Raw genomic sequence first — 13,819 nt, 5'->3', positions numbered from 1 at the left:
AATCACAGAATCATGGAGTTGGAAGGGGCCATACAGGCCATCTAGTCCAACCCCCTGCTCAACACAGGATCAGACCAAAGCATCCAAGAAAAGTGTGTATCCAACCTTTGCTTGAAGACTGCCAGTGAAGGGGAGCTCACCACCTCCTTAGGCAGCCTATTCTACTGCTGAACTACTCTGACTGTGAAATTTTTTTTCCTGATATCTAGCCTATATCGTTGTACTTGTAGTTTAAATCCATTAATGCGTGTCCTTTCCTCTGCAGCCAACAGAAACAGCATCCTGCCCTCCTCCAAGTGACAACCTTTCAAATACTTAAAGAGGGCTATCATGTCCCTTCTCAACCTCCTTTTCTCCAGGCTGAACATTCCCAAGTCCCTCAACCTATCTGTCACCTCTACTGTATATTCGTCGGGAATATGATTTAGTTCATACCTGAGTGACCTAGTGCTTTTCCCTACTTTCTTCAATTTAAGTCTAAATTTTGCAAGAAGAAGCTGATGATCTGAACCACAATCAGCTCCTGGTCTTGTTTTTACTGACTGTATAGAACTTCTCCATCTTTGGCTGCAGAGCATATAGTCAATCTGATTTCTGTGTTGACCCTCTGGTGATGTCCATGTGTTGAGTCGTCTCTTGGGTTGTTGGAAAAGAGTGTTTGCTATGACCACTGCGCGTCCTTTCCTCTGCACCCAAAGAAACAGCATCCTGCCCTCCTCTAAATTTCAAATACTTAAAGAGGGCTATCATGTCCCCTTCTCAACCTCCTTTTCTCCAGGCTGAATATTCCCAAGTCCCTCAAACCTATCTTCACAGGGTTTGATCCCTTGGCCCCGGATCATCCTCGTCGCTCTCCTCTGTACCCTTTCAATTTTATCTACGTCCTTTTGATGTGAGGCCTCCAGAACTGCACACAGGACTCCAGGTGTGGTCTGGACACAGTACTCCAGTACTCCAGTGCTATATACAATGGGACTATGACATCTTGTGATTTTGATGTGATGTCCCTGATGATACAGCCCAAAATGGCATTTGCCTTTTTTACCGCTGCAATTCTGAACTCCCCGATATAACAGATGGTATGTCTACAACCCATTCCAACTGAATTATTGCACTTGATTATGTGTTCACAGAGCCACTTTAGAACAGTTGGCTTGTACACTAGGCAAACCTAGACTGCCAAAGTCAGTGGAGTGCCAAAAGAATGGGAAGTCCACAAGCAGGCATAGGGATCCAATGTACATGGCAGTGAGGGAACTGAACAGGCATTCCTCCTACCCCTCAAAAAATCCCATACTCTCATACAAACATGCTTAGGATTGCAATCATTTGAACAAGCCAGTTGTGTATTAGGAATGCCAGTCATCAAGTGGGAGATGGGAGCTGGGAGCTGGGTATACCTTGGTTTTATAACTCATCTCCAGGCAACAGAGATCAGTTCCCCTGGAGAAAATGGCTGCTTTGGAGGATGGACTCCATAGCATTACATTCCACTGAGGTAGGTTAACCACCCAAAATCCTGCCCACTCCCAGCTCCATACTAAAAGTCTCCAGGTATTTCTCAACCCAGAGCTGGCAACTCGATGTTTCAGTATGCTTGTTTGCTTGTGCAAGGGCCTGTAAACGGAGACAAAGTCATAGTTTGCATAGGGTACCAAAAACATTCTGTGATTACCAGGGAGACCCATTTGCATGTTGCCTGTGAGTTTCATGGTATATGTACATACTAGGGGCCAAGCCTATTGCATTCAGGAATACAACGGGCACTAGACTGGGGTGGGGGGTGGAAGAACTCTGTGGATGGCCTCTCCCTCTCCCCAGAGCCTGGAAAGGCTGCAGGCTGGAGGCCCCTGGGAAGGAAACTCACTGGCAGGGGCAGCTCTCACACAGCAGGGATCTGCAGCCTCTGAGCCTTGGAGGGAAGTAGAAGGAGAAGGGAGTGGTCAGGGGTGAGGGACGGAAGGCGATTGGCTGGCTGCTGGACAGAGAGGCAAGCCAGTTGGAGGAGGAAGCACTCAGGGACGTGACAGCCACACTGAGTGGGTGTTAAGAGCTGAGTGGCACTTAAGCCATGAGACACGCTCCTTGTCCAGGTCCTTACCACAAATATATTATATGGACTAGATGACATACAGGACTAGATGACATTCACCTACCTATTTATTTATTTGATTTTTAATTGCTTCCAGCTTCATCCCTCATCTCTGAGATTTAATTAAAATTCCTTAGCAAAATATGCATGCATACAAATTATTTTATATATACAAAAACAATCTACAGGCTCTAAGCTGAAATCCTGATGAATGCAGAGAAGCTGAAGGCGGATCCATAGAGGCAATTGCAGCTCTCCCTCCCCCCTGCACCCCGCCCCCCAGTGTTCATTCTATTAGCTATGTTGTGTGAACTGGGTTACTCTCATTCCTTTTCCCACGGGTACCCTTAGAGCATAACTAATGACCATGTGGCCCATAAGTAATACTTAGTGTGGACTCCATTGAAACACTGATATAATATTGTGAGTAACATTGAAGTACCTAGCCTTTTGGGAAACAAGAGACTACAGTAGGATTAGATACTCACATGCATTAGCTCTTTGGAGATTTCTAATTCTTATAACTCTGACAGTGAGCAAATTGAAGGTAGGGATCGGTACCTGAAGGATAATATGAAAAAGGCATCAGTCTTGGTCTGTACCCTGTACTCTCATTAAATTCAAGTCAATAGAAGGGCCAGTGTAATCCAGAGCAAAGAAGACCTGCAGCAAAATCCACTCCCAGATCACACCAAAATAAAGATATAAAATGCAATCATATCAAAAATGCCAGCAGTAGGGAAGTACCGTATATGAGTACATCCGCATATAAGCCGAGGCACTTAATTTTACCACAAAATCTATTGACTTGCATATAAGCTGAGGGTGGGAAATGCAGCAAGCTACTGGTAAATTTACAGAGTGGCCTAAGCGTGCGCAATCATCACAGGCTTTCCCATCCAGCCTCCCTCCTAACAAATACAGAAAAGTCAAGAGGATGAATAGCTGCTGGTTTTTGTACCCTGCTTTTCACTAACCAAAGACTCTCAAAGTGGTTTACAATTGCCTTCCCTTCCTCTCTTTTTGCCAGACACCCTGAGAAAGCACTGACAGAACTGCTCTGTGAGAACAGCTCTGGCAGTAGAACCAAACAGTGCCCCCCAGGCCAGCAAACCAGAACAGAACAATAGTACCCCAAGTTGGCAACCTACTACAACAAGTACAACAGCTACCAAACTTGGGGCTACAGTGCCCCCCAGAACAAAACACTGAAAGAAAGAACTGTAAAACTGAAAACCGAAAGAACTGTAAAAATCAACTTAAAAAACTACAACCCCAAGAAGAAAAGGCAAACAATGCTGCCCGTCAGGTAAAAGAAAAAACACTGAAAAAACAGTAAATCCCAAAGCACCCCCAAAACCCATCTCACCTCACCCACAGAAACCAAAAGAATAGTTTGGAAGAAGTTATTAGGAAAAGAAGGGGGGAAAATATCAGAATCCCTCAGTCAAACCGTTGATGTCCTACAAGCTGCCAGAGTAAGCTTTCAAGATATTTGCAGAAGGCAAAGGTTAACTGGAGGCCACTAGCTCACTTGCAAAGAGCTCAGGTTGCAGATGCAATGCTGCAATTAGCTGGCTGGGGGCAGGCTGTTAATCAATTACCCGGAGGTCTTTTAAGTGCTAAAAACTGTGCTGGATAACTCAGCTTATGTGAGTATATACGGTAATAGAGCTCATTGTGGACCTGTGGGTTTTTTCTGCATGTCCCTTTTAATATTGGATTTACTAGTTTCTTCACTGCTGTCATATCACTGTGGGTAGTTTCTGCTCCATAGAAGGGCTCTCCTGTGAAGAGAATGCCTAGGGAGTGGTATGTAAAATAATCTAAATGTCATAATTCTTGACCCATTGTTAATTAAATTTAGCACAGAGGAGCAAGAGAGAACAATACAGAACACTCACCCTCTCCCACTGCCTTTGTTAATTATGTGGAAAATCAAATAGTAAGTACAGTTTATCAATTCAACAGTGGGAAAATCCGTGTACTTTTCTTTCTCAAAATCACTAACATGGTTGTTTTATTCATCTACCTATTTATTTATTTGATTTTAATTCCTTTTGGGATAAGGATCTCAAGGCGGTTTACAGCAATTTAAGAATAGGATTAATAACTAATAATATTTAGCATTTAAACATTTAGTAGCGTTTAGCAGCCTTCCATCCTTCCGAGGTCGGTAAAATGAGTACCCAGCTTGCTGCTGGGGGGTAAACGGTCATGACTGGGGAAGGCACTGGCAAACCACCCCGTATTGAGTCTGCCATGAAAACGCTGGAGGGCGTCACCCCAAGGGTCAGACATGACTCGGTGCTTGCACAGGGGATACCTTTACCTTTACCTTTAGCGTTTAAATAGTAAAACTCTTATTCACAATAACTGCCAATATTGCTGTTAGGAAGCTCTGCACCTATTACAATTCCAAGTGGGAATTCTGCAGGGAGGGCCCTTGGTATTCTGTTACTTGTTGTCCTTAACCAAATGCCTGGTGGGAGAGCTCTGTCTTGCAAGCCCTTCGGAACTGTGAAAACTCTTGTAGGACCCGCAAATTTTCCAGAAACTCATTTCACCAGGTAGGGGTCAAGATCAAAAAGGTCCTAGCTCTGGTCGAAGCCAACCACACATCTCTCGGGCCATGAATCACCAGCCTCTTCATTTTGGCAGAGTGAAGCATTTCAATGGATATAAGGTGGGTACCTAAATGTTCATATTGGTGTTTCTTACTAAGTGCTCTTGCTATTTTGAACTTGTTAGATATGGTTATTCATAATACCAAGATCCCAAAGTTTTGAAAGCCATAGTTTCACTCCAGTAGCCATTGGGCTTTCTGTCATTGTGCAGTAAAGCACTTTTTAAAAATATTACCAGAATAATTCATTTCTTATCTATGAAACATGAATTGCTTTAGGATGCTTTGGGCTGATCCTGCGTTGAGCAGGGGGTTGGATTAGATGGCCTGTATGACCCCTTCCAACTCTGTGATTCTATGATTTCTTTTCATTCAACAGCACAAGCTGCAACTGAACGAATTATCTTTTATCACTCTTGCCAACAGGACATATCTAATTATCTTGCAATGTTTCCAACACAACCCACACCTAGTCTTAATAATATCCTGTATTGCTCAGCAATGTTTAAAGACTTCCTCTATCTCTGAAAGAAGCATCATTTATAGGGATAGGTATGAATTGGTTCACAAACTAAAGCTTGTGATGAATTTTGGCCAGTTCATGAAGTCAAGTTCATGGCAGTTCAAGGATGAAGGTCTGTTTTTACCATAGATATTTGACAGAGGCAGCCATGTTTGTTGTAGTAAAAACAGTAGACTTAAGCTTTCTTAATGACATCTTTTACTTAAAGCATAAATATCTATAAGTAACAGGTTTGCTGGATCGTGGAAATTCGGTTGATGTCATTTACTTGGATTTTAGTGAAGCTTTTGACATGGTTCCCCATGATGTTTTGATGGATAAGTTGAAGGACTGCAATCTGGATTTTCAGATAGTCAGGTGGATATGGCATTGGTTAGAGAACCGCACTCAAAGAGTTGTTGTCAATGGTGTTTCATCAGCCTGGAGAGAGGTGAGTAGCGGGGTACCTCAGGGTTCGGTGCTCGGCCCGGTACTTTTTAATGTATTTATTAATGATCTAGATGAGGGGGTGGACTACTCATCAAGTTTGCAGATGACACCAAATTGGGAGGACTGGCAAATACTCCGGAAGATAGAGACAGAGTTCAATGAGATCTGAACACAATGGAAAAATGGGCAAATGAGAATATGATGCAATGTAATAAAGATAAGTGTAAAGTTCTGCATCTGGGTCAGAAAAATGAAAAGCATGCCTACTGGATGGGGGATACACTTCTAGGTAACACTGTGTGTGAACGAGACCTTGGGGTACTTGTGGATTGTAAACTAAACATGAGCAGGCAGTGTGATGCAGCGGTAAAAAAGGCAAATGCCATTTTGGGCTGTATCAACAGGGGCATCACAACAAAATCACAAGATGTCATAGTCCCATTGTATACGGCACTGGTCAGACCACACCTGGAGTACTGTGTGCAGTTCTGGAGGCCTCACTTCAAGAAGGACGTAGATAAAATTGAAAGGGTACAGAGGAGAGCAACAAAGATGATCTGGGGCCAAGGGACCAAGCCCTATGAAGATAGGTTGAGGGACTTGGGAATGTTCAGGCTGGAGAAAAGGAGGTTGAGAAGGGACATGATAGCCCTCTTTAAGTATTTGAAAGGTTGTCACTTGGAGGAGGGCAGGATGCTGTTTCTGTTGGCTGAAGAGGAGAGGACAGGCAGTAATGGGTTTAAACTTCAAGTACAATGATATAGGCTAGATATCAGGGGGGGAAATTTCACAGTCAGAGTAGTTCAGCAGTGGAATAGGCTGCCTAAGGAGGTGGTGTTTACATAACTTCAAGGTAACAATTTGGAGGGCACACAGAGGAGCATCTGAGGGAGGTCTTTTGTAAGTTTGGTATCTCTAGCTTCCACAAGAACTATTCTATACATTTCTAAACCTCCTGAATCATGGCTATTTTGACAGTTACAACCCCCCCCCCCCAGAAGGTAGCCATCATTTACACATCAATCAATTACTCAGAAAGCACTTTCCTGGGAGCACCTTCTTGGGGGGTCATAACTCAGACCATGTAAATCCAATCCTCACCAAACTTCGGGGGCAAGTGGAGGAGAGTCAATTGTAGATTTCTGGTGAGTTTGGTGTCTCTAGCATGTCAGAGTGGTGTGTTCTGCCACATTTATTTATTTAGATGTATTTATTTATTTAGATTTATCTGCAGTGAAATTATAACCCTATGTCCCCGTTCAGATCTGGGAGGGTTCCATTTCTCTGAACGTACGAATTCAGGTTCAGCATTCTCATGTTCTAATTACAGCAGCATTTAAATGCCCTCGCAATATGAGGATTTTAAAATACTCCCTTAAATAGTGTTTCCTATGAAACCAAAGAATATCACTGTTCTTCTCATAGAATCATAGAATCATAGAGTTGGAAGGGGCCATACAGGCCATCTAGTCCAACCCCCTGCTCAACGCACGATTAGCCCTAAGCATCCTAAAGCATCCAAGAAAAGTGTGTATCCAACCTTTGCTTGAAGACTTCCAGTGAGGGGGAGCTCACCACCTCCTTAGGCAGCCTATTCCACTGCTGAACTACTCTGACTGTGAAAAACTTTTTCCTGATATCTAGCCTATATCGTTGTACTTGAAGTTTAAACCCATTACTGCGTGTCCTCTCCTCTGCAGCCAGCAGAAACAGCATCCTGCCCTCCTCCAAGTGCCAACCTTTCAAATACTTAAAGAGAGCTATCATGTCCCCTCTCAACCTCCTTTTCTCCAGGCTGAACATTCCCAAGTCCCTCAACCTATCTTCATAGGGCTTGGTCCCTTGGCCCCAGATCATCTTCGTTGCTGTCCTCTGTACCCTTTCAATTTTATCGACGTCCTTCTTGAAGTGAGGCCTCCAGAACTGCACACAGTACTCCAGGTGTGGTCTGACCAGTGCCGTATACAATAGGACTATGACATCTTGTGATTTTGATGTGATGCCTCTGTTGATACAGCCCAAAATGGCATTTGCCTTTTTTACCGCTGCATCACACTGCCTGCTCATGTTTAGTTTACAATCCACAAGTACCCCAAGGTCTCGTTCACACACAGTGCTACCTAGAAGCGTATCCCCCATCCAGTAGGCATGCTTTTCATTTTTCTGACCCAGATGCAGAACTTTACCCTTATCTTTATTACATTGCATCAATTTCCCCGATCCAGCAAACCTGTTACTTGGTCAAAAAAGGAAATTAGGTTGGTCTGGCAGGACCTGTTGGAGACAAATCCGTGCTGACTTCCTTGGATCACCAAATTGTCCTCCAGATGTTTGCAGATCGCTCCCTTTAATATCTGCTCCATTATCTTCCCCACAACAGAGGTCAGACTCACTGGTCTGTAGTTTCCTGGGTCATCCTTCCTCCCTTTTTTGAAGATCGGAATAACGTTTGCTCTTTTCCAGTCCTCCGGGACATCTCCAGTCCTTAAAGAGGTTCCCAAGACGATGGACAAGGGCTGTGCAAGTTCTCTGGAAAGTTCTTTGAGTACTCTCGGGTGCATTTCATCCGGACCAGGGGATTTGAACTCATCCAGTGCAGCTAAATGCCTCTCGACAACCTCTCTATCCATGTTAACCTGCCACCCAGACACTATCCTTTGGCTACGGCCATCTCTAGATGTGCCTAAACACTTTGACCTGTGGGAAAAAACAGATGTAAAATAGGCACTAAGCCTTTCTGCTTTCTCTGCATCTTTCGTTAGAGTCTGTCCATCCGCACCCAACAGTGGGCCTATTGCCTCCTTTACTTTACGTTTGCTCCTCACATAACTGAAAAATCTTTTCTTGTTACAATTGGCTTCCCTGGCCAATCTTAGCTCACTCTCAGCTTTGGCCTTTGGCCTTTTGTCCTTTTTTTGAACTTCAGCAAACAGTGGATTATATAATTTATAGTATTTTTAAATTCAAAGTAACTAATATTTTTCAATGCTTTATCGGGTCACACAGAAGGGAAATTCTGTAGCAACTGCATTTGTATAAGGCTGGGAACGATTAATTTTATAGCCAGAAACTAAATGGTATTTTTCTGGCTGTTCTGATACTTTAGGAAGAGCCAGGATCTATAATATATAAAATAGTAACATCATATACCAAAAAAAGGCAATTTGTGACAATGATAAGAGGTCCCCTCCATATATCCACGCATCCATACATTTATACACGTAAGTTCATCTGTGACAGGCACCCAAGATTATCCTTGAGGCACCGGGTGTGGGAGGGTAGGGGGAGAGTTTTATGTTGCCATCAGGTTCTTAGTAATGGATATTCTTGCTTGGTCTCCCTTCTAATGGGAAATCTGCCTGCCATTCAGAGAATCCATAAAAGTACCTATATTGATGTTTTGTCTGGGATCAGTGTGAATATAGATGACATGGGAACTGTTGACCCTTGGCTTGCCCTTAGCACTACCTAACAGCCCACCAGCAGCTCTAACTCATGTCAGCCCACCTGAACCAAGCTGTTCATGGTCCACAAATCATACTGCTGGCATGGCTTGGGCTCTTTAAGGCACCAACAGTGTCAGATTTTGCTAGCGTGGGGGGGGGGGGGGGAGTTGAGAATTTTGGATCTGGCTTCAGAGGGGGATATTTACCATGATTGCTTATTTTGAGACAGGACCATACCAGTTCTGATCCATGTACTTGTTCAGGACCATTATTTTCAATAGGGAGTGTATATGAATCATAGAATCATAGAGTTGGAAGGGGCCATACAGGCCATCTAGTCCAACCCCCTGCTCAACGTAGGATCAGCCCTAACCATCCTAAAGCAATGAGGTTCTAGGAAAACTGTTTATAAAAAATGACATCAAAATTGCACAAAACACAATCCTCCCTATACTCTGAAAAACCAGATTGTATAAACGGGGCCAATTTTATAAACACCCTACTTTAGCATGATTTTAATTACTTTTAAAGGCTTGATAATAACAACTATATTATGAGCAACTAGACATATTTGTGGTGCTTATTTTTTAAACCAAACTGTCTCTGAAAATTTAGATACTATTTGCTTCAGAATTCAGAATGGAAATGTCTGTAAAATATTTTTCATTTGCTATGCCATTTTTTGTGTCCCCATGGGGGACACATTTTAGGGCAGACCTGGTACACCACCAAAATGTGTCCCCACATCAGGTCTGCCATTGACATGTGCCCCTGCAGAGAACACAGCTGCAGTGGAAAGGTTCCACCATGCACGGGGGCAGCAGGGGGATTATTTTGCAGGAATGTGTCATTATGTGAGGACGCAATTCCACCTTCCTGCAAAAAACGCCCCCAAAATGCCCCAATCGGCCCCCGGTGCTACAAAGCACTGCAAAGCTGACTGGGGCATTTTTTCTCACCTCCCAGGCTCCATAGGATGGGGAAGAGGGGGTCCTTTGAGACCTGGCTCTTCTCATCCACAAAGGCCTCTGCTGGGCTAGGCCCCATTGGCCCCCACAGTGAAAAAGGGAACGCGGATTCTTCCACATTCACTTGTCGTGGGGTAACTGAGGGCCTGAACCGCACCAGGCCCAGGAGAGGGCCGGCCCAGCAGCAACATCATATGGAATTAGCACTGCTTCCATATGAGCACCCGCCCAGTCTTTTCCACCTGTGCCAAATAGGCTTTTTAACTACCTGTAGAAATACATGTTATATAATTTCCACAGAGACGGCACAGTTCTAAGGAGAGCTACACTATTGCTTGGCAGGAGGCCAGGTTGTAGCCCGCAGGAAGAAAAGACACCACACCAATATCTAGAAAAAACATGGCCACAGCTTTATTCTCCTAGCAAGGAGAGTTGGCGTGGCATGAGGAAGAATCCATCAAATAAACGGTCAGCCAACCGAGGATAATCAAGATCTCAGATGGAGCAGTGGTCCCCAACCTTTCCGAGGCTGGGGACCGGCAGGGCATCGGGCCGCGCCCCCGCGGACCGCGCCCGTGCGGGCCACGCCCGCGGATCGGGCCGCGCCCGCGGGCCGCGCCCACGGATCGGGCCGCGCCCATGCCGCGCCCGCGGATCGGGCCGCACCCATGCCGCGCCCGCGGATCGGGCCGCACCCGGGCCGCACCCGCGAGCCGCGCCCGCGGGCCGCGCCCGCGGATCGGGCCGAGCGGGCGTGGCCCGGCCCTGATTCCCTCTCCCCGCCTCCCGCAGTAAGAAGCTTCCTGGGCCGCAAGCTTGCGGCCTGGGAAGTTTTTTACTGCAGGGGCGGGGCGGGGCGGGGAGAGGGAGCCGCGGCCCGGTGCCATGGCCTTTGCGGCCCGGCACTGGGCCGCGGCCCGCAGGTTGGGGACCACTGCCCTGGAGAACCAGTCTAGGCGTAAGCCTAGACATGGGAAGCTCCTTGCCATCTGAAACCCACGCCCTGGGAAGGCGGCTTGACCGGGATCCAATGGGCGTAAGCCTCTGTCTGTCTCCCCAAACCGCCTGGCAATGAGAGCCTGCCTACCCAGCCGGGTTGACTGTTTTCCCCAAACAGGATTCTCCCCATGCCAACCTGCCACTGTGACAATAATGATATAAAAACCCTAACAATAACCCCTAATACATACTTTCGCAAACAAACCTGAAAAAGGAAGGGAGGGAGGGCGGGATGCTTCTTGATGCTGCGCCCGGAGGAAAGAGGCTGAGCACGCGCGCTCGGCTCTCTTAAATAGGCGCCGGAACGCCCATTTCTACCCCCACCCGAGAGGCACGATGCGCCTCTCCTGCTCCACCCCGAGGCTTTCCTGTAAGGTGCGTCTGAAGAGACGCGCCTTATCTTCGCTGCCGGGCTTGTTCCTCCGCGGCAGCAATGACGGCTCCTATTCTAGTCCCGGCTCCTATTCTAAGTCCACTAAGTCAATGGGTGCGTCCCTGTTTCGGAATGCGCTGTGAAATTCTTAAATTGGATAATAAAAAGAAAATAGAACATATAGTTTCCTTTTCACAATTCTGTTTTTCAAATTCCTTATTTAGATAATAAAGAGAACAGTATTGTGTTTTTATCGAAAAATCTTTTCTCAATGGAAAGATATCCAGAATAAAAATAATATATTTCCTTAATGTATTCAACTCTGGCTCCTCCCTAGAGATACCCATAAATAATTGTGGGTTTATGTGAGCATAGAGGGGACTAACCATTGGTCCTTTCAGAACAGTCTTCTCTAGAAATATTGAAAATGCTATCACTCATGAACCAAAGGAAGGATAAATGGGTATTAATTCAGGTGCCGCACTCTCTCCAAGTTCTCCATACCAATTGTTAGTAAATGGGTCCATTCCATCACAAGTCAGAACATCTGGCAACCAGAAAATGCTATGCTAGAGTTTGTGAGAACTCTATGTACAAAGGCCATGAAGGATGAGGCTGTAATTGTACAAGATTGAGTGAAAAACCTGGTTGGATCCAGCCTTTCAGCATTTAGTTCTTAGGACTACCTGCTTACACACATTTCTACATTAGTTTTAAATGACTATTGTTGTTTTAATTTGCTTGCTTTAAAATATTGGCTGGAAAATGACAGTAGGGGGGACAGTTTAGAGGAATATTTTGGAGTATATGGTTGCCAGTTCTGGCTTGGGACATTCATGGAGACTTGGGGACAGTACCTGAGAAAGACAGGGTTTAGGGAGGAGAGGGAACTAAGAATATGATGACCTAGAGTCCATTCTCTGAAGCTGCCAATTCCTTCAGGGAAACTGATCTCATTCCAGGAGATCTCGAGGCCTCACCTTGAGGTTGCAACCCTAATTAAAAAGTATCAGAACATGAAAAAGTTAAGCACTACAGCCATTTCTATGCTCCATATAATCTTCTCCCTTTTCCCTATAAGCTTTTGCCACAAGTTTGAAATATATAATGCCATCCTTAAGTACACTTTTTTTCCCTTTTTCAGTTTTTATTGAAACATGTTAAACATGTGTGACCCCAAACGAGAATTCTAAATAAGCCTTCACTATGCCTCTTCAAAATTATTAGTTCTAGTAGTATCACCCATTTTAAAAATGGGCTTTGAAAGGGGCGGCAGGCAGGAGGCTGTGAGAGGGTGGCCATGGCTCCCTTTGGCCCGCCCCCACCAGTGGTGACAGGGCTTTGCTGCCCGCAGGGAGGCTGCAAACTCCCCCTCCCGGCTCCCTCCCAGCAGGAGTGTACCTGCGGGCAGCAAAGCCCTGTCACTGCCTCTCTCCTCGTGGGCGAAAATGGAGGCCACTGCCACAAGGCTTCTAGCAGGCAAGGAGGGAGGGTGGGAGCTGGAGGGGGAGGGGGAGGGCCAATCAGGGTGGACCTGGATGGACAGGGCCTTGGACAGTCTCCTCCCAGGAGGCTGTTTCCCAAATATATAAGGGAGTGAAATAGTGTTAAGGATTTTAATTCAAACAGAAAATCCCTACCTAACACATAAAGAATTGTACTGACCTTTGAAGTTGCATTACAATAGCGGTTCATGACCCTGTGATGATCAGCCAAGATACCTCGACATCTTTCCTCTTCCATTATTTCCAGATGAAGAGTTCCCACCTAAAGATTCCCCATGACAATAAAAAAGAAATGTTTCCAAACAAAGCTTTGTATAATGAATTTCATTCATTTGTATTACTTCAACTCATTAGGTCACTTAGTTTGTACTCTCTGATTTTATCCTCATTTTGTTTGTTAATTTACAGTTAGTTAATGATTTAATCAAGAATTCCTTGTGAATGAAAAATGGCTACGGCCTCAAAAATTGAATGTGGAGTGATCCTCTCTGGACTACTGAAAGAGCCCCATGATTGGCCAAGGCGAACACAGTCCACACACTAAACAAACAAACACGTAGGTAGGTACATACATACATACATACATACATACATACATACATACATACATACATACATACATACATACATACAAACATTTTTGTATGCTGCCTTATCTAGATAGCTCTGCGTGGGTAACAACATAGTGTAAAACATCACATTCATAATAAAACAGATTCATGTTAAAATGTTAAAACCTTTTTATATTATATACTAGTCTAACACTTTCTTTGGGCTGGGGGGGGGGGTCAAAGTCCTTGGAGGGCCAGCCTTTCTCTGTTTCAGCAGTGAGGCCAGCACTTCGTGATGGCCTATTGG

General features: G+C 45.0%; 1 protein-coding gene across 2 annotated transcripts in view; it reads right to left on the bottom strand.

The window, feature by feature from the left end:
• LOC143830354 (cytosolic phospholipase A2 epsilon-like) overlaps positions 1 to 13,345 on the bottom strand; it is a 64,905-nt gene extending 51,560 nt beyond the window's left edge. Inside the window, exons 1-2 of one of the 2 annotated variants that reach the window (XM_077322770.1) lie at positions 13,122 to 13,345; positions 2,581 to 2,653 (exon numbers count right to left, since the gene is read on the bottom strand). In XM_077322770.1, the coding sequence (XP_077178885.1) occupies positions 2,581 to 2,653; positions 13,122 to 13,199 (151 nt within the window). In that variant the 5' untranslated portion in view covers positions 13,200 to 13,345. Of the gene's footprint in view, positions 1 to 2,580; positions 2,654 to 3,461; positions 4,186 to 13,121 lie in introns of those variants that run through there. The other variant, XM_077322771.1, reaches the window with a different exon arrangement.
• Positions 13,346 to 13,819: the final 474 nt, after the last annotated feature.

Source organism: Paroedura picta, chromosome 2 (genome assembly GCF_049243985.1).
Source record: "Paroedura picta isolate Pp20150507F chromosome 2, Ppicta_v3.0, whole genome shotgun sequence".
In the NCBI taxonomy this organism is placed as follows: Eukaryota; Metazoa; Chordata; class Lepidosauria; order Squamata; family Gekkonidae; genus Paroedura; species Paroedura picta.
This window is presented reverse-complemented; position numbering and strand designations above follow the sequence as displayed.